Source organism: Conger conger, chromosome 6, assembly GCF_963514075.1.
Source record: "Conger conger chromosome 6, fConCon1.1, whole genome shotgun sequence".
Classification (NCBI taxonomy): Eukaryota; Metazoa; Chordata; class Actinopteri; order Anguilliformes; family Congridae; genus Conger; species Conger conger.
In genome coordinates this window covers 52,513,894-52,534,773 of record NC_083765.1, presented here as the reverse complement: position 1 = coordinate 52,534,773, position 20,880 = coordinate 52,513,894, and the positions used below count along the sequence as shown (strand labels likewise).

General features: G+C 44.8%; 1 protein-coding gene across 3 annotated transcripts in view; it reads right to left on the bottom strand.

Annotated features, from left to right (window-relative positions):
• Positions 1-19,241, bottom strand: part of LOC133131007 (death-associated protein kinase 2-like) — a 28,621-nt gene extending 9,380 nt beyond the window's left edge. For 2 of the 3 annotated variants that reach the window (XM_061246079.1, XM_061246077.1), the window contains exons 1-8: positions 18,703-18,831; positions 17,677-17,832; positions 5,090-5,311; positions 2,965-3,103; positions 1,016-1,145; positions 338-386; positions 208-234; positions 1-89 (exon numbers count right to left, since the gene is read on the bottom strand). The exon at positions 1-89 is cut by the window's left edge and continues 64 nt beyond it. In XM_061246079.1, coding sequence (XP_061102063.1) covers positions 1-89; positions 208-234; positions 338-386; positions 1,016-1,145; positions 2,965-3,103; positions 5,090-5,311; positions 17,677-17,753 — 733 coding nt within the window. In that variant the 5' untranslated portion in view covers positions 17,754-17,832; positions 18,703-18,831. Of the gene's footprint in view, positions 90-207; positions 235-337; positions 387-1,015; positions 1,146-2,964; positions 3,104-5,089; positions 5,312-17,676; positions 17,833-18,702; positions 18,832-19,229 lie in introns of those variants that run through there. The other variant, XM_061246078.1, reaches the window with a different exon arrangement.
• Positions 19,242-20,880: the final 1,639 nt, after the last annotated feature.

Here is a 20,880-nt window from a genome sequence, read left to right as displayed (position 1 = left end):
ACTCCTCATCAAACTCGTAATTCATGGCGGAGATGTTGGCCAGCGTTTCCTGTTTGGTGTCGCCCAGGAAGGGCGAGGCACCGCTCAGCCTGGGGGAAGCGAGGGGTCAGCGAGGGGTCAGCGTTCGCCAGGTTCAGGCCGAACCACAACCCATAATGCAGCTCTTCAAAGATCGTTTCACTTCACAATCCTGTTTTTGGTACTTACAGGATATACGTGATGACTCCTATGCTCCTGTGGACCGAAGACAACGGGAAGGTTAGTCTGCTGAAATGCATTATGGGAGGAGCTGCTATGAGCACAACACAGAGCGGGAGAGTTAATGGAGAAATCTCACCACATGTCTGCTGCTAATCCCAGCGGCTCATAGTTGACGATCTCAGGAGCTGAAGATAGAGATGAGAGAAAGTAATCAGCACACAGACTGTAACTCTGCTGACACACAGACTGTACCTCTGCTGACACACAGACTGTAACTAGACAGCGCACCCACAAACTCACGTACACAATACACTGCTCACCAGACATTATCCCAGAAGTTTTCAGTATATACACATGTTTTTTTTTTTTTTTATTCTAATTGCGAACACAGTTCAGAAATAAATGTTTGTAATTCTTTTGTTTTAATGTTGTTTGTGTTTTTTTCCGCTGGTGAATAATATAAATACAGACACATATGCACACACACACTCTACATGCACAGACACACACACACACACACTACATGCACAGGCACACACACACTCCACATGCACAGACACACACACACACACACACACTACATGCACAGACACACACACACACACACACACACACACACTACACGCACAGACACACACACACACACACACACTACATGCACAGACACACACACACACACACACTACATGCACAGACGCACACACACACACACTACATGCACAGACACACACACACACACACTACATGCACAGAGACACACACACTCATATGCACAGACAAATGCGAATGTGAATGCATTTGTCAGAATACTTGCCAACAAATTCAGGAGTTCCAAAAATGTTTTTGAACTCCGTTCCTTCTTGGATTCGGTGGGCAAGGCCAAAATCTATGATCTTGATCCTGGGCAGGGAATGGCTCTTATCCAGGAGCATGATATTCTCTGGCTGTGGGTTAGAGATAATTCATTCATCATTATCCGCTACTGGGGAGAGTACAGTGCATTTATCCATCAATATCCCCACTGCCAGTGAGAGTGTGTTTACTGATCAATATCCCCACTGCCAGTGACAGTGTATTTACTGATCAATATCCCCACTGCCAGTGACAGTGTATTTACTGATCAATATCCCCACTGCCAGTGAGAGTGTATTTACTGATCAATATCCCCACTGCCAGTGACAGTGTATTTACTGATCAATATCCCCACTGCCAGTGAAACTGTATTTACTGATCAATATCCTCATCCATCAATTAGTGTCATAATTTTATAAATGACTCTACATTTAATGTGTTACCGGAAGTATCTTGTAACAATGCGTACCATTTTACATATGGTACATTGACAATGACGTTGACGTTGACAATGACGTTGAGAAACAGCCAATGTTTCTCAAAGTACCATATGTAAAAACAACATCAAATCTTGTTTACAATAGTTTATTTTAAAAAGCTTTTCTATGTCCTTACTATGCACATCCAGGAATGTGAACGGCAACATTGAAAGTAAATTAAGGTGATTAACAGAAGGGACAAAAAGTCAAACGGAGCTATCCGTAATTAACTTTGGGTACTTTTTTTATAATTCAATTAAATATATTTATCATAATCAAATAACAGGGTCACATGAACCGCGATACCAACATCAACAGAAAATCTTCTGAGAGACGGTGGGAGCTTAAGAACACGATGAATGACCCCCTCACACAAGGTTAAATAAACGAACATGGCTGTTGAAGACCTCCTTTGAGAAGGCCTCTGTTGTTCTGACCCCCTGAAATGGTTTCATGTTATATAATGAAGTTTTCCCCCTATAGAAAATCTGTGGCGGCAGGCAGTTCATTGGGAGTGTGCGTGAGCCTTCAACTGGACCGCGGCCTCTCTCAATTAAGCCTTCAGACTGGCTGTCTGTCTCCGTTTAAATCATTTAAAAGTAAAGGGATGGCAGATTAAAAAATGAGAACTTGATGGAGATGAGTTTAGTTAGGGTCTTTATAGGTCTGTGTAGACATGGAGGGACGTGGTTTAGGCGGTGTATCCCTAGCTAACACAAGGGAACCTGGAATAGATGGGGCACAATTGTCTACTAAATTGGGAGTAAACAGGAAAAATCTGAAACAAAGGTTTTTCAAACACATTTTGCAGCAGCGGCCTGGGCAGTTTGGCCCAGTCACAAGCAATTTCACAACTGAACTTTACCCAGAACAACACGCTGTCTGACGCACTGTGGTTCTCAGTTTAGAGAGAGGGACCCGCTGGCAGACCTGTGCCAGCCAGCAGACACTGGAGACACAGTCGACTGACCATGGAGACGAGCCAAACGCCAGACGCACACGGCTTTCACCAACAGCACCACGGAATTCTGAAGCAACCAACCTCCACAAAAATGTGTCCAGTGTTGGCACAAAAAAACACTGTAAATACAAGTGTTGTGCTCGTTGGGTTTCTATCATTTGTAATTGCAATTACAGCATTACACCGATGTGGCACTGTATCGTAGTCAAGTAGCAGTTTACATCCCTGTCTGTCCAGACATAACAAACTTATAAACTTGATGAACCAACAACAAGTACAGATTAATGTATATTTATTATTTTTATACATTTCATTAAAGAATTAATGTCCCATTCTTTGTCATATATAATGTAAACACCATTAAATGTTGAATTAAAAAAAAATTAACCGCAGCAGATGCAGGCCCCCGCATCAGAGCAGGAAGAGGGCATAAAACCATTGCTGTGGGATCTGGAGAAGCATCTCCTGTACCTTGAGGTCAAAGTGCGCTATTTTCCGGGTGTGCAGGTAGTGGACCCCATCCAGGATCTGCTCGATGAACTCCGTGGCCTCCTGCTCGCACAGAGACTCCTTCTGCGCCAGGAAGTCAAACAGCTCTCCGCCAGAGACCCTGCACCACACACACACAACTTTAAACTTAACCCTGCTGACAAAAAAAACTGCACAAGCTAGGTAGCACCGAGTAGCTGGTTGACCAGTTCAGACCAGCTCCCTGCTCAACATGGTCTAGTTGGTTGAACATTTCAGACCAGCTCCCAGCTTGACATGGTTTGACCAGCTCAAGCTCAGACAAGCAGTAGCTTTATGACCAGCTTGGCCATACTGGTTGACCAGCTCATACCCAGCTAGACCAGCTTTATGACCAGCTCATACCCAGCTAGACCAGCTTTATGACCAGCTTGGCCATACTGGTTGACCAGCTCATACCCAGCTAGACCAGCTTTATGACCAGGTTGGGCAGCTCAATGTTCAGTCTGGTCATGCTGGCATAGCTGGAAACCTTCACTTACACCATCTCCATTACATGAAATATTACAATAACCACACTCTAATACATTGCTTCCCAAACTGTGGGTTAGGACCTGGGGGTAGTGGATTGGGGCTGAGCTAGGTCCAGAGATTAAAAATGTACAGGTGGAATTCACATTGACACCAGTCAAATTAAAGCTATTGCATGGACTGTTACTGCACATGTTTTGACGGATGTTTTTTAAAATTAATTACATATTTTAAACTTTTTTGCCTCACCATTGTAGTCAGGAGTGGGTTATGTGCCACTGGATTGTTTAGTATTTTTCTGTTCAGTTTTTGCATCTTTTAGACCAATGGAGCATTGGTGTAAAACATCACCATAATGTCGAAATGCTGATGGAAAGACAGCTTGTTCGTGATGCTATCACATGTTCTTGGCAATGTACGCCCGTTCACACTGGTGGGAGTCTTAATCAAATGTTTATGGCTCACACAGAGCCAAACCAAGCGATGATATCGCTGCTGCTAAACAGATCTCATCGCTTTAACCACATCCTAGCAATGACTGCACACTGATGCAATGTTTAATTTCCTTTACAAGCCCGTGAAAATAGAAAGAACAAACGTACATTTTATATATAGATCACATTCCTCAAAATAGATAGTCATATATACTATATATATTTCTATCTATATAAATATATCATATTTGATATAATCCTCCAGTGCAGGGAATTTACACCTGGCAACTTTTTTAAGGCATTGGGTGCATGGACAGTGGACACTGTTATTCGCTAGTCTGGCTGACTGAAGTGACTCCTGTGTGTGGTTGTATTTGGTACAATGAGTCCTGTGTGTGGTTGTATTTGGTACAATGAGTCCTGTGTATGGTAGTATTTGGTACAGTGAGTCCTGTGTGTGGTTGTATTTGGTACAATGAGTCCTGTGTGTGGTAGTATTTGGTACAGTGAGTCCTGTGTGTGGTAGTATTTGGTACAGTGACTCCTGTGTGTGGTAGTATTTGGTACAGTGACTCCTGTGTGTGGTAGTATTTGGGACAGTGACTCCTGTGTGTGGTAGTATTTGGGACAGTGACTCCTGTGTGTGGTAGTATTTGGTACAGTGACCCCTGTGTGTGGTAGTATTTGGTACAGTGACTCCTGTGTGTGGTTGTATTTGGTACAATGAGTCCTGTGTGTGGTATTATTTGGTACAGTGACCCCTGTGTGTGGTAGTATTTGGTACAGTGAGTCCTGTGTGTGGTAGTATTTGGTACAATGAGTCCTGTGTGTGGTATTATTTGGTACAGTGAGTCCTATATGTGGCTGTGTGTGGTAGCATTTGGTACAGTGACTCCTGTGTGTGGCTGTGTGCAGTAGAGTTTGGTAACTGCGTGTATCTCCTGTGTGTGGCTGTGTGCGGTAGAGTTTGGTAACTGCGTGTATCTCCTGTGTGTGGCTGTGTGCGGTAGAGTTTGGTAACTGCGTGTATCTCCTGTGTGTGGCTGTGTGCGGTAGAGTTTGGTAACTGCGTGTATCTCCTGTGTGTGGCTGTGTGCGGTAGAGTTTGGTAACTGCGTGTATCTCCTGTGTGTGGCTGTGTGCGGCACGCGGCCGTGGCTCACAGCTCCAGGATGAGCACCACGTCGGTGCGGCTCTCGTAGACGTCGTGCAGCCGGACGATGTTGGGGTGCTGCACCTGCTGCAGGACCTCCACCTCGCGCTGGATCTCCTCCCGGCTCACGCCCCGCCGGCTGGCCCGGCTCTGACGCTTCTTGATGAACTTGGCGGCGTAGTCCAGCCCCGAGCTCTTCTCCCGGCAGCGCTTCACGATGGCGAACTGTCCGCTGGGGCGAGAGGTTGAGCATGAGGGGGGTGAGGAGGGGGCATTATGGGAGATAGATTGGGGTCTGTTGTGACATGGGGTCCATTGTTATCTTATGGTTCTTTTGTCCGATCAGAAGCAAGCTAGCCTGCTGTAGATAGCTGGCCTCGTATTTCAACGGACCAGTTTCCTGCCAATTTCGTGCTCAGAAAACATTGCGTAACAATCGACCCTGTGTCACTACAAACCCCAATCTACCCTACTGCTCGGTACCAGTGGCATTGAGAACTTGGAAATTATAAGGTTTCAAAAGCCAATGAGCATTTTTTCAGTATTTTTGAGTAAAACTTCACACATACATGTATTTAGTACCCTATAAAAAATATTTTATAAATACTAAATGTCATTTATAACCGTATATTTCTAAAGTATTGAATTCTGTCCGTTCATGAGATATGGGTTGTGTTATGCTATATGTACAGTACTAACTGTGTGCGTTAGAAGGCTGCTGCCCAGGCACTCAGCCACAGGACTGTGTGTACAGTACCTCACCTGCCCTTGGGAACATCTGTGTTAATATTGACCTCACCTACAACACCTGCTTCAAATCACGCGCGTGTCTGTGTGTGTATGTGTGTGACATGTGTGTGTGCATGCAAGTGTGTGTGTGTGTCTGTCAGGGTTAAGTGAGCATGCTCAAGGTTTGCCTGCCAGTTTTTGCTTTGGTACTAAAACCACGAAGATAGAATCTACAGCCCTGCTTGGGAATATCATATACATTGGGATCCAGAATTATTGGCACCCTTGATGAATATGCATAAAATGCTGTTAAAAAAGAATACATTTATTCATACGCTTAATAAAAAATAGTTTATAACATGTGTAAAGTAATGTGCTTTATTAATGATTCAATTGAATCAACCAAAATCTTACATTTTTTTACTTAACCATTTCTGTGTGGATTTTGATGCATATTTGGAGTCATTGACCTGCTGGGCAATCCACCTACGACCCAGACTCAGCATCCTAAGGCAACCAGATTTTCTACCAAGATGTCCTGGTACTGAATTCATTGTGCCGTTGATCTTAAATAGTGCCCCTGGACCAGTGGCAGCAAAACATCTCCAAATCATCACTAACCCACCACCATATGGACAAGCGCCTTGACAGGACGTATGAGGTGCCTATGCTTGTACGCACTCCATTTCGGCCCCAAGGGAAGGGCTTGGTGCCAGCCTTGAAAAAGTGACAAAGATCCAATCCAATCCGAGAGCGCTACCACAAGCACATCAGGCAAAACTTCCGGACCCAGCCTACAGCCTGAGGTGTAACCCAACTCTGTCTTCAGCAGAGTCTGCTTGGCTGATCTGCAGGCCAGGAAGGCTTTAATACTGTACTATATATCATATTCATATCAGAAAGGCCTGGCCCGAACTGCATGTGCGTACAAACAGTAATGAGCGCTTCCTTTCGCCACTGAAAGCAATTGTTTTAAAGACCCCCACCACCACCCCATATCCTGCCAAACATTCTCATATCTGGACTCATCCTCTTCCATTACAGTAGGTGGGGGTGTGGGGGGGGGCAAGGTGGGGGGGGGGACTTTCATAACATTTACAAGGTGAGTTAAAAGCTTCCACATTTCAATCACTCAAAAGAAATGGATCGATATATAAATAAATGCACCAGGTTCATTTCACGTTCCAAAGCCGGGCTGGGACCTCATAAGTCCCCTGACGGTGGGTTATGGTGAGAGCAAAAAGCCTGCGGCTGTTTTCACTCATTTGTTGACACAATACGATGTGGCACGGCCCGACGGGATGGGCCCTGGTTGAGTGTGACGCCTGTTCTTTAAATCCACCGCTTCACACTGAACGCCTGCTCTTTAAATCCACCGCGCCACACTCAACGCCTGTTCTTTAAATCCACCGCGCCACACTCAACGCCTGCTCTTTAAATCCACCGCGCCACACTCAACGCCTGCTCTTTAAATCCACCGCGTCACACTCAACGCCTGCTCTTTAAATCCACCGCGTCACACTCAACGCCTGCTCTGTAAATCCACCGCGTCACACTCAACGCCTGCTCTGTAAATCCACCGCGTCACACTCAACGCTTGCTCTTTAAATCCACCGCGTCACACTCAACGCCTGCTCTTTAAATCCACCGCGTCACACTCAACGCCTGCTCTGTAAATCCACCGCGTCACACTCAACGCCTGCTCTGTAAATCCACCGCGTCACACTCAACGCTTGCTCTTTGAATCCACCGCGCCACACTCAACGCCTGCTCTTTAAATCCACCGCGTCACACTCAACGCCTGCTCTGTAAATCCACCGCGCCACACTCAACGCCTGTTCTTTAAATCCACCGCGTCACACTCAACGCCTGCTCTGTAAATCCACCGCGCCACACTCAACGCCTGTTCTTTAAATCCACCGCGTCACACTCAACGCCTGCTCTTTAAATCCACCGCGCCACACTCAACGCCTGCTCTTTAAATCCACCGCGCCACACTCAACGCCTGCTCTTTAAATCCACCACGCCACACTCAACGCCTGCTCTTTAAATCCACCGCGTCACACTCAACGCCTGCTCTGTAAATCCACCGCGCCACACTCAACGCCTGTTCTTTAAATCCACCGCGCCACACTCAACGCCTGCTCTTTAAATCCACCGCGCCACACTCAACGCCTGCTCTTTAAATCCACCGCGCCACACTCAACGCCTGCTCTTTAAATCCACCGCGTCACACTCAACGCCTGCTCTGTAAATCCACCGCGCCACACTCAACGCCTGTTCTTTAAATCCACCGCGCCACACTCAACGCCTGTTCTTTAAATCCACCGCTTCACACTCAACGCCTGCTCTTTAAATCCACCACGTCACACTCAACGCCTGCGACCAGAGCCGCTAAACAAGCCCGTCGGACCAAAGCGCATTTCAAAAAATCAACCGCTGCCGTCATCGAACCGGGAGATGAATCGTTTAATCGCACTCTGTTTTTTCCTGTTTCTATCTGGCACTGTGAGTAAGTTCACCCCCCACTTCCTCGGAGGGGAGAAGCCTTTCGTTGGATATACACTGCTCTAAAGATAGACGCCATCTGCAATCAGCAATGGGAGGAATGCCATGATACTCACCCCCCAGAATGACATACAGACAGACAGACAGACAGACACTATGGATCAGGAAACTGATCCTAGATCAGGTGCTGGTAGCATATTGTACAGTTACGGAAGCACTAAAGAACTTACGCCAACTTATGCACTGCAGAGAACAGAAGGGCCAGGGTTTGGGTTTGACTGTAAAAACAATATACAGTACTTATTTGAACATTCAGGGTCATAAACTCAACAGATAGACAAAGAGCGAATGTTTAAGATGATGAGCATTAACCATACTGGAATTATTATAGTACAGTATATGCAAACCATATATAGGTTTTCACCACATTACCACATACTACTATAGGGCAATAGTACATTATCTACGCATGACATCAGTGGGTGACATTACAGTCAGTGTATGTATGACTGCAGACTTCATTCATTCAATTCAGACATTGATACTTCTTCTCCTAGTATATTAAAATAAAACATACTCTGGAATCTTCCATGACTGCGTAACAATCTCAGTCTTCCTGGCCTCTCCACCTGTTGGTTCCTCAGGGGCCAGAATAATGAGAGAGGAGGCAGGGCCAGACTCACTGGCAGATTCCTCAGCCCCTCCTACCCCCAAGGGGTGCCCGATTTGGGATCTCCAACTCTTACCATTTGTTCCTGTGAGAAATACCCTAGCCCCAGGCATGCAAAGTACCCCAGTACTTTGCATGCCTGGAACGGTGGACCTGGTACGGTGGACCTCAAACGACATCTCGGTAAAACGTCCGTCAGTCCATAGAAATGATCCATTTTTGCAATACGGCCTTTTTCCATACACCCACAGATGTTTTCCATAGATGAAGGATATTTCCCTTTGCTGATGGCTGCACAAACTGACAGACGGTTTCCATGACCCGACGTTAAGTTTCACTGAGATGTCGTTTGAGGTCCACCGTACCACAGAGCACGCATTGTCTCTCTCACACACCCGCTAAATCCTTTTCACTCACTCTCTCACACACACTCACACACACTTTTGATCACAGACTCACTAAGAAATCTAGAATCAGGTACCCTGGTGCAAAATCCAGCTATGACCAGCTTAAAATTACCAGCTACCAGATGTTTCAAAACTTAGCTTGAGCTGGTGAAATTATGTTGAGTATGGAGCTGGCCCTGAACTGGTCAACCAGCAACCAGCTGTTTCAAAACCAAGCTCGAGTTGTTTTTTTTCAGCAGGAAATAATCACAGATCAATTGAGTAAGTTAGCAGGTAAGAAAGTGGGTTGTGATGGAAAAAGTGAGCGAGGAATTGAGCGAGTGACTGAGCATGAGTTGCATTTGAGAGTGCGTGAGCAAGTGAGAAAGTGAACTGTGTTCATTCAAGCAGGTGAGAATATAAAGTGGCTTCAGAAAGTATTCAGACCACTTCACTTTTTGAACACTTTATTGTGTTTTAATTTTGGATTAATTAAATTTTAGATTTTAGATTTAATTTTAAATGGATAGAATTGCCATTTCTCCCAATCAATCTACACTCAGTAACCCATAATGACAAAATGAAAACATGTGAGTGAGAGTGACTGAGGAAAACTAAGCCAAAAATAGTTCATCTTCACACAAAGAGCTTTCACGCACATGAAGCCCAGACTGAAACATAAGGCAAGCTTTCTGAAGCACGCCCGTCAACACATTTAAGTAAAAATCTTCAATGTACAGTACTGTGCCGAAGTCTTAGGCACCCTAGTCTTTAATATTATATATATATACATATATGTTTCTTTTTTGTGTGTTAGTATAAAAGAACACATTTGAGATTTCCAAATATTCATTTTCCAAAAGATTTAATTTTACAGAGATATTTTTTGTATTTAATTTTTAAAAAAGTAACATATTACTGTAAGCAACTGACTACTTTTTACATAAAATCTTGATCAAGGCTGTCAGAGATCAGAAGCAAGGACCCAACCAAAGTCTGCAGAAGAACTGTGGCAAGTTCTCCAACATGCTTGGAACAACCTCCCTGCTGATTGTCTTATAGAACTGCAGGACAGCATTGGCTATCTGAAGTGATGCAGTTTTAACGCCGAAGGGTGGTCACAAACAATATTGATTCGATTCAGTTTTTAACTACTCTGCCAAATGACTAAAATGTAATGTAAAATGTATAGCATGTTTATTTAGGAGCTTTCATTGAATTATTTTTGAAAGAATCTTATCTGTACAGAATGTTATACAGGTGCCTAAGACTTCTGCACAGTACTGTATAAAAATAAGAATAATGTATAAAAGAAAGTCTAAAATAACTGCCACCTGTCAAGTGGCATTAATCAGTTATAGTAAGTGTTGTATTTTGCCTGTTACACAGTCAGCAACCACATACTCTCCACCTCCACCAGCCCAGGAGTGAAGGCATTTCATTGGTCCCTGTGACTGGTTTAACTCAAGTCCAGCCAATCGGGAAGCACCAAGCTGAGAACCGAGATGAACGGATCCCTTAAATAAACTAATCCCTTGAGGGGCTGGCGAAAGCAGCCAGCGCCCGGGCAGGAGGGCATATTGGCTTTCAACGTTTGTACAGTTGGCTTCAGAAGAGTCAGAAGAAGGAACCACTCCCGCCTGACCAAGCCTTCACTCACTGGAGCAGTTCACTGTGTGAACCAAATGCAACACAATCTGCATAGGCCAAACAGCTGTGCTATGCCACAGTGAGTAATAATACAACTAGTGGGGTGGCATTGGCACAGGAGGTAAGGGCAGTCGTCAGGCAGTCGGACGGCTGCTGGTTTGACCCTACGCTGGGTGTGTCAAAGTGTCCCAGAGCAAGACACCTAACCCCCAATTACTCCTGATGAGCTGATTGGTGCCTTGTATGGCAGCCTATCACCATTGGTGTGTGAGTGAATGAGAAGCATCAGTTGCACAGCGCTTTGGATAAAGGCGCTATATAAATGCCAGACCATTTACTGTCAGACTGTCAAACAGAGTGCCTAGTACGTGATCTGTTGCTTCGATATTGCGATAATTGTAAAGTAGGATCAGCGATGAAGTTATCCGGTGCAGTTATTTGATTTTCGGTGAGATACTGCGGCTAACTTTCTATGCTTTGGGATCTATTGTCTTCCTGTACCTGCCACAAGCATCAGGTCAGACCAGGTGCTGCATGCATGCATACAACATACGGAGAATCCGCCCCTTTCTCACCCCCTACTCGACACAGCTCCTGGTCCAAGCGACGGTTTTGTCCCGCCTGGACTACTGCAATTCCCTCTTGGCTAGCCTCCCAGCGTCTGCCATCAGACCCCTCCAACTTATCCAGAATGCAGCAGCTCGTCTGGTCTTCAACCTTCCCAAATACTCACGTCACCCCCCTGCTTACTTCCCTCCACTGGCTGCCTGTCATGGCTCGCATCAAATTCAAAACATTGGTGCTAGCCTTCCAAGCAGTTAAGGGGTCTTCCCCAGCTTGCCTCCAAAAATCATCAGATTTTTTTTTTTTGCCAGAGGTCTTCGTTCAGCTTCCACAGGCTGCTTGGCACCTCCCTCTCTCCGAACCTCCACCTCACGCTCACGACTACTGTCTGTTCTGGCTCCACGGTGGTGGAACGAACTCCCCGTTGAGGTCAGAACTGTAGAATCTCTTCCCATCTTCAAGCGCAAACTGAAAACGCACCTCTTCAAGCAGCACCTCTCCCTGTCCCTCCCTACCTCCCTGTAAACCGTAATTGTTGTCTTTCTGTGATTTACTTTCTGTGTATCAGGATGTTTTAGTTTGGCTAGGTAAGCAGTGTTTGGCTAGTTAAGGGGTATGTTCATACATTCATACACAAAAAAAAAAAAAAATTAAAATTAAATAGGCCCTGGTCCTTATCTTTGTTGTGCAGGTAGCAGTTGAAATTGTACTTCCCTCTAGGGTCTTTCAACTCACTTATCCCTGGTTATGGGTATGCACTTTGTTGTACGTCGCTCTGGATAAGAGCGTCTGCCAAATGCCATTAATGTAATGTAATGTAATGCATGCAGGTACACTGAGTATTACATATCATCTGGACAGGGTGATTGTGAGGACATGTTGTATAAGTCCATATGAGGGAGTCACTAGATCTGTCACTCTGGCCTGTTCTGCCTGTTCTGTTTGTGGGTATGACAGTGCGGAGATCCCATTTCCCCACAGCTGATGCTGATAGGCTGGGCTGGCCGGCCAGCCTGATTGGCTGAGCTGCAGGCTGGCACGAATTTCAGGCAGGCAATAGCTGCAGGACATTCCAGTACATTCCTCAGCTGTCAGAAAATGAAGAAACACTGAATTCCACAGCCACACAATCCCACAGCCCTACAAACACACAATTCCACAGCACTACAACCACACAATCCCACATCCATACAATCACACAATTCCACAGCACTACAACCACACAATCCCACATCCATACAATCACACAATTCCACAGCCCTACAACCACACAATCCCACATCCATACAATCACACAATTCCACAGCCCTACAACAACACAATTCCACACCCATACAACCACACAATTCCACACCCATACAACCACACAATTCCACACCCATACAATCACACTATTCCACAGCTATACAGTCACATAACCCCCATGTCACCACATCCTAGTGGTGTAGAAGGTTATTTGCAACCCCCCCACCCAGTTCCATTTCAGTTCAAACCCATGCTCGTCTCCATGGTGACACATCTGGGTGTGCAGAAACAGAATCAAAAAAGATATCAGACATGGGAGGAAGGGGTCTTAAATAAAGAAGTGCCCCTATTTTTCAACAGCAGAGATGGACAGCATGCAAAGCACTATGCCAACAGCCTCCCAGTGGCCAAGTGGCACACCACTGGATGCCATTGCCCCAGCTATAAATACATGAAACACATCCACCAAATCCCAGGATAAGTCCGCTGTATGCCTCCACACCTCAGGGATTACGGCCACCTGTCCGTCACTCTGATAGCTCTGCCATGGCAGTAACTGGCATCTTTTCCAGGCGCGGTGCTAGCCAATACCGACAACACTTCGTGACCTTTGACCTTTAGGCTCGGACAGGCTTCAGTCATTGGACAAACGTCACATTCATTATAAATATTTTTTAAATATATTTTTTATATTTTTTGATTCTCGCCAAGCTTCTGCTGACCCGCCCAGGACCCAACGCACCAGAGTTCTCCTCTACTCTAGCAGACAAAACTCTGATTCTGACTCTTGGTTCTGGCCCGCCAGTTCTGCACACTGTCGCCAGGCGTCACACATTAATTCAGCTAGCTTCCACGTGTATCCTCTGCACCTGCAGTCCTGGAATCCATGCTACAGGCTGTCATTATGACCGCAGGGCACGATCCACCCACACTCGCACGATGGCGTCAACTTCATGAGTCATAAACACACACACAAACATACACGGACACGCACACACACAGTCTGAAAAAGAGAGGAACAAGCACATGTTTCCTGAAGGGACAGATATCCTGGCATCAACAGGTTCAGTCCTTTTTCACATCCTGTAGCTAGAAGAAATAGATATACAGTACTGTGCAAAAGTCTTAGGCACCTGTATAACATTCTGCCTCTGAGAAACACCTTCACCAGTTCCGCAGTACAGCGAGGAGGACACACAACGGGCATCATTTATAATAATTTATTATTATAAATACTTTTATCCATTACATTACATTAATGGCATTTGGCAGACGCTCTTATACAGAGTGACATACAGTTGATTAGACTAAGCAGGAGACAATCCTCCCCTGGAGCAATGCAGGGTTAAGGGCCCAACGGCTGTGCGGATCTTATTGTGGCTAGACCAGGGATCGAACCACCGACCTTGTGGGTCCCAGTCATGTACCTTAACCAGTATGCTACAGGCCGCCTGCCTGTATCCAAAGCGACTTATAGTTGATTAGTCTAAGCAGGGGACACCCCCCTAGAGCAATGCAAGGCTAAGAGCTGTGCACATTACTGTTGGCTTGGCTACACCAAGGCTTGAACCACAACTTCCCGGGTCCCAGTCAGGCTAAACCAAAACAGGAAAATGAGTGAAGACATTACAGGGCGGGTTTGGTTGGAGAATGGGGGGGGCGTGGGAGGGGGGCTTGGTTGGAGAATGGGGGGGGCGTGGGGGGGGGGGGAGCTTGGTTGGAGAATGGGGTGGGCGTGGGGGGGGGGTTTGGTTGGAGAATGGGGTGGGCGTGGGGGGGGGGGTTTGGTTGTAGAATGGGGGGGGCGTGGGAGGGGGGCTTGGTTGGAGAATGGGGGGGGCGTGGGGGGGGGGGCTTGGTTGGAGAATGGGGTGGGCGTGGGGGAGGGTTTGGTTGGAGAATGGGGTGGGCGTGGGGGAGGGTTTGGTTGGAGAATGGGGTGGGCGTGGGGGTGGGAATAATGTGTCACAGATGACTGCTTAATGCTGTGACCGAATATAGGGCTGCAGATGGAAGCCTGGCGGAATTCGTGAGGGGCATTTTTTGGGGGGGGGGGGGGGTGCGCGATGAGTCACTACAACTCTCCAGCACCTTGTATCTATGCCTCCGGTGCCCCCCCCCCCAGTTTATTTTAAATAACACAATATCCCTAGAACCCCTATAAACATTACATGTCATTTGGCTGATGCCTTTATCTAAAGCAACTTACATTTAGAATGTTTAGAATAAGCAGGAGACAATCCTCCCCTGGAGCAATGCAGGGTTAAGGGCCTGTGTGGATGTGTGGCTGTGTGGATCTTATTGTGACTACATTTACATTTTACATTTTCACGTCATTTGGCAGACGCTTTTAATCCAAAGCGACTTACAAGTGCATAGGTTCTACCATAAGTCAGAGCATTACATCCAGAAACTAGCAAAATACACAGGAAATGCTGTTCTAAACATAGTTGTCATCAGAAGTGCATTTTTTTTTTTTTTTTTTTGGGGGGGGGGGGGGGGGGGGTTAGACAAGGATAGGGATATCAGAAAGGAGGGGCAGGGGAAATCAGGAGGGAGGACTAAGGTAGGGTAGGTAGGTAGGTAGGACTACACCAGGGATCAAACCACCGACCTTGTGGTTCCCAGGCTACAGGCTGCCATTTAAACAAAGAACAGATTTGGGCTGCTGTAGGAAAGTCTTGGGGTGGAAGAAAGTGCTCAAAAAACAGCTTTCAAACACGCCACTCGCAGGGACGACAGTCACAGTCGATGCAGCCAATCACAGAGGCCATTGTGAATTTTATCACCTGACCCGCTGAATGGGACCGGTGTCTAACGGAGAGGCATATGTCGCATTGGGGGGGAAATGGAGTAGATAAGGAAATGGATGTCAAACCAATAGGTTGCAAATTCCACTCAGTGCTAAGGTATTGGCATTGTTGTGTTATGTAACGTATTTAACCTAAATGGATAGTCAACATCAATCTGTGCAAGTGGATAAAGTGAAGGTTCCCCTGGAAATGGGCTTCCACAAATCCAATGCTGAACAATTTCCAGCCATGCCTCCATGTCTGCAAATCACTGGTTTTGTATAGTAACTGAAGTTCAGTGATTCCACTAAAGAGCTTTTTTTCATTGCCAATAATATTGTAATGAAGCAATCTAAAAAGTAGGCAGGGCCCTGCTTGGGTCATCAAAGTGAATGGTTGGTATTTATATAGCGCCTTTATTTAAAGTACTGTACTGCACTTAATTCTTCTCATTCACCCATTCACACGCACCACACTCACACACCAACGGCGATTGGCTGAGATGCAAGGCACCACCAGCTCATCAGGAGCTTCAGTTTCAGTAAACCTCAGCATTCGACTGCAGATGACACCCGGCCTTCAGCATGACATTGTGCACTAGCACTTGTTCATGTATTGATTATGATGTACAGTGCTGCGCCGACGTCTTAGGCACCCTAGACTTTATTTTATATATGTTTGTTTTTTTGTGTGTGTTAGTATAAAATAACACATTTGAGAAAATATTAAATTTTACAGAGTCATTTTTGTATTTAATTTTAAAAACTAACATATTACTGTAAGCAATTTATTACTTTTTACATAAAAACTTGATCAAGGCTGTCTGAGATCAGAAGCGAACCAAAGTCTGCAGAAGAGCTGTGGCAAGTTCTCCAACATGCTTGGAACAACCTCCCTGCTGATTGTCTTAGCCAAGGCTGTCCTACAATTCTACATCTCAGAGAAGTTAAACAGTTTTAATGCCAAAGGGCAGAATGTTATACAGGTGCCTAAGACTTTTGCACAGTACTGTATATCTATTAATTTTCATAGAATAATCTTATTGGAGAAATATGTGTGTATGTTTGATGTGTAGCACACACACATTCATATTCAGCTGTGACTTTCTCCACCTCGACCTGGCCCTTTATTAAACATTGCACTAAAATGGTAAAGAAATGACACTGGTCCAGCTAGTCTTATACTCAATCATCCACCAGTTTGCTATCAATTTCAAACTTACTCCTGGTGAGAACTTTCTTCCTGTAAAACATTTTTCCTTTCCAACCGAGTTCGCCTAGCCCTGCAAGTACGCAAATCTGCCCATAAAAATGCCTTGTGTAACAGAAAAGTAACACGTACCTCATGCAAATAAGCCAAAAAAGCTCCCACCCCTCAATATGTTGCCCAATCAGTCTGCCAGTATTATGTACTGAAAAGCCACTTTTAAAAAAGCTCTGTCCACATATTATAAAGTGTCTGGATCAGTTGAATCATGGTAGTGTGTCTGTGAAGTTGGGGAACTTGTTGAGCAGTGTTCACTGATAATAAGCTGTCACTGACTGGAAAAGCATCATCACAACAGTAAAAAGACAATACAAGGGATGACAACATTCACCCACATGTAAGAGCCACTTAAAACCACTTATTTTCCACAGTTTTTTCTATACAGGGCTACTCTCAAAAGCAGGCATTTTGGCACAACAGCTCGTATTTTGACATCTCAACCCAGGCAGCCAGCAACGTTTAAAGTTTAAAGTTATAAAAGTTTGAAGCCAAAAAAAGAGCTGGTTTTATCTTTCATCTCAGTATGATTCCCTACTCATATGGACTGTACCTCAGAGCCCTGTCTACCCTAAACGAGACATAACTAGCTTGAACCAACCCAAACATGTGGCACAACTGCATACCCAAAGGAAGCTACATACCAATTCAACCAAATGAAGCAGTGGACAGTAGCGTACATTGTACTTACGCATTAAATTACCTGCATTAATTACGCAAATGATATACCCTGGATGCTGGATGATGTTTATAACACGTCACAACATACACTTGTTTTTTTAAGACTTACCTCCCCAGTTCCTCTCCTATTTCATAGAAATCCTCCACTTTCTGTTGCTTGAACACGTCCATTCCCGCAGTCCTCATGGGTGTTAATTATTTCGCCTTAAATGTACTCAAATGCAAGTTGCTCAGTCGCTTCCCCGTCAGACACGCAAGGCCAGTCCTGTGAAGGTAAGGAGGAAAAAATCCCTGTGATGCTCATTGCACGGCGAGGGGAGTGAACGTCGTCCCCGCATGTTGGCGCACGCTCCGCCACATTCCACAATATTGTAAAAACGAATGTTGTAGCTCCAATAACACCGCATTCGGTCGATGAACCCGACCGAGCGTACGCAGAAACGCTGCAAGGCAATATCGTCACGCGAGGATACAATGTTTAACAATATATCTTAGCAGGAGATAAACGAAGAGTCACTGTCACTCGACTTGTCCCATCATAGGTAACACAACGCAATAATACAAAACTGAGAGTGTATTTTATAATAGCTGCTAAATACATGTATTAAGGATTTACATATTTCTAAAGATGGCAAAGCGTTCATTTCAAAACAGTTTCATGGCATGTTTCATACGCTCTTCGACTGGCCCATGTGCCTCGAAGAACAACTTATTAATGTGATTGAAGTCAATGGCTTGTTCATTTCAATCATATACACTGCTACCAAAACACCAGCTAAACATATATTAGTCCTATATATTCTATATACCAGTTGAGTTTTTTGTCTAAACAGTCGAGCGTGACTGAAAAAAAAGAAAAAAAAAACTTATCATCGTTGTTAAACAGTAAGCACCTAAAAAGCTAGCAAAGAAAAAAAGAAAAAAAAGATTGCACAATTTTTGTTTATTATCTAGGCTGGCCTGTCAAGTTCACTATTGACTTATGATACGCGGCAACGGGAAAGTATGAAAGGTGTCTGCCTGTATATTAATGAAACGTTTAATTTCAATTATCTAGCACATCGTAAATATGAAACCACATCTATGTTCGCGCGCGTTGAGTAGCTTTCATAAAGTTCAGATCTAGGTTTCTCACCGTATAAATATGAATCCCAAGACTTTTCAGACCGCCGCATTGTACTCCGTTCAACAGAAGTGGCCACGCTTATCCCGAACGGGCAGCGTTTTATCTCTGGGAGCCGGTACGCGCTCCACTGCGCTCTTGCGCGCTCACGGGTTTGTAAACGGTCTCAAATAGGCACTACCCGTTGCCCATGCAAGAGGGCGCTGTCGATCCAAACACATTTTCACACTCTTTTATATTGCTGTAGTCCAGACTTAATAAATAGCATTACATACGGCACTTAGACTATAATATTTCATACTCGATAAATATCATATAATTGAGCAGATATTTGGCTGTCAGTAGGGGACGGTTCTAAACTTACTTCTGCCACACTGCCTAAGCATAATATTGAAAGTGTTGTTGTGTAAATACTTGCTTAAAATAAAAACCTATCAATGAGGCAAAAGTGAAACATTTAACAGCGTATTATGCTCACACTTCATTTTTGTTGATGTTTTGCAGGCACGGTTATGGGCCGGTAGTGATTGGAGCTTTACCTTTTGCCCTGCTTTATCTTCTCCACGAGTAGCCAAAAGCCATTGGGGTTTGGCGGTTGCCACTTTAAAAAGAGAAGACAACAAAGGTCCATTCAATGTTCCTCTTCACTCATCATCTGTGCCAAACCATACACGCTGGCCTATAATTCCCCACACACAGTTGGGACCAAGAAGAGTTCCAAACCAGTGCCCCAGATTGCAACTATATGAAGTAAATTCTGGAACTACACGAAAGGGTGACATTTCAGCCACTTATAGGCAGCGGTCAGAGTTCTGCTCCACAAAAACGAGCAGCTCAGCATGAATTCCCAAATACAGTGCAGCAGGGTCATTACCCAGATCATGTTTTACTGTCGTACAGTACTGGGGATGTCCATGCTCCCGTCGTTCACTTTAATTATATCGATACATTGATGCCACCTACAGGAGAAAAAGGCACACATACAGTACACACATGTACCCATAGATGGGCACTTGGGCATGTGTGCCCAGAAAGCAGTTTTCACTACAGTATGTCTAGATTTTAAACAGTTTTGGTGACAACCACCTCACAAAATTAAAACACTGAAACCTAAGAGATATAGGCGCATAGTTTTATATATATATTAAAGGTACAATAGGTTAGATTTTTGTGTTAAAATATTTTTACAAGAACATTGTAAATCCCTTGTGTTATGTAACGTATTTAACCTAAATGGATAGTCAATATCAATCTGTGCAAGTGGATAACTGACATGTTGACTCACCCTCTGCCTGTGTTCATAGTCCTTAAATACGGGTTTCAAAACATACAGCCGGACACTCTGTACCAAAACATTGTATAACTGTCCAATAATTCAAGGTCATTGGTTTAGATTTGTTTTAATTGCCACAGCCAATGGCGTTTCAACGTCAGTGCATTTACAGAGAAGGGGGAGGGAAAAACAGTGCTGTAGTTTGAAGGTGTTTGTTGCTGCTATTCCCCTCTTGACCAATAGAAGTCCGAAATTACCTATTGTACCTTTAAATATTAAATGTGCTTCCGTGGCAGCTACAGTCAAAAGTCCCACACAGAGGCACACAATTGACCACGTCGCCCAGGGAGAGCGGGGTTTTCGTCAGCCAAATACTCCCCCACCTCACTGTTCAGTCACAACTCCTCTGGCTGACCGGGATCTCACGTTAAAGTGGGGAGGGCATTGGTCATCATCTCCAAACCCTTTATTTCGATTTGTGTCCAACTACAGTCAGTGAGCCCACAGCATATGTAGTGTAACACAAAGCCTTCTGGGACACCCCGCCCACCCCACTCATTTTAAAGACCAAGGAGCTGCTTGTTTAAATGGAACATTCCACATGTTAGCGGTTCATCTGGAGAGGCTGGGCTTTTCATTGGCTCACAGTCACAGATCATGTACAGTAACCAATGGGGCAGTTCCTGCTTTCCTTTTGCCCTCTAGAGGTTCCAATTGGCTACTGAAGTTGCCGGTGGTAAATTTATGACTATAACATCAGGTGCTGTCCTTTGACAAAGAACACGGTCTCCTTAGCGCAAGTAGAAGAAACTAAGCTACAGGTTGTTCAGCAGCACAGTAGAAAACAGGCCCAAACTGGAATCCTGGAAACCAAAACATGATATTGCAGTGTTTTTTGTTGTGCATTCAAAAGATCC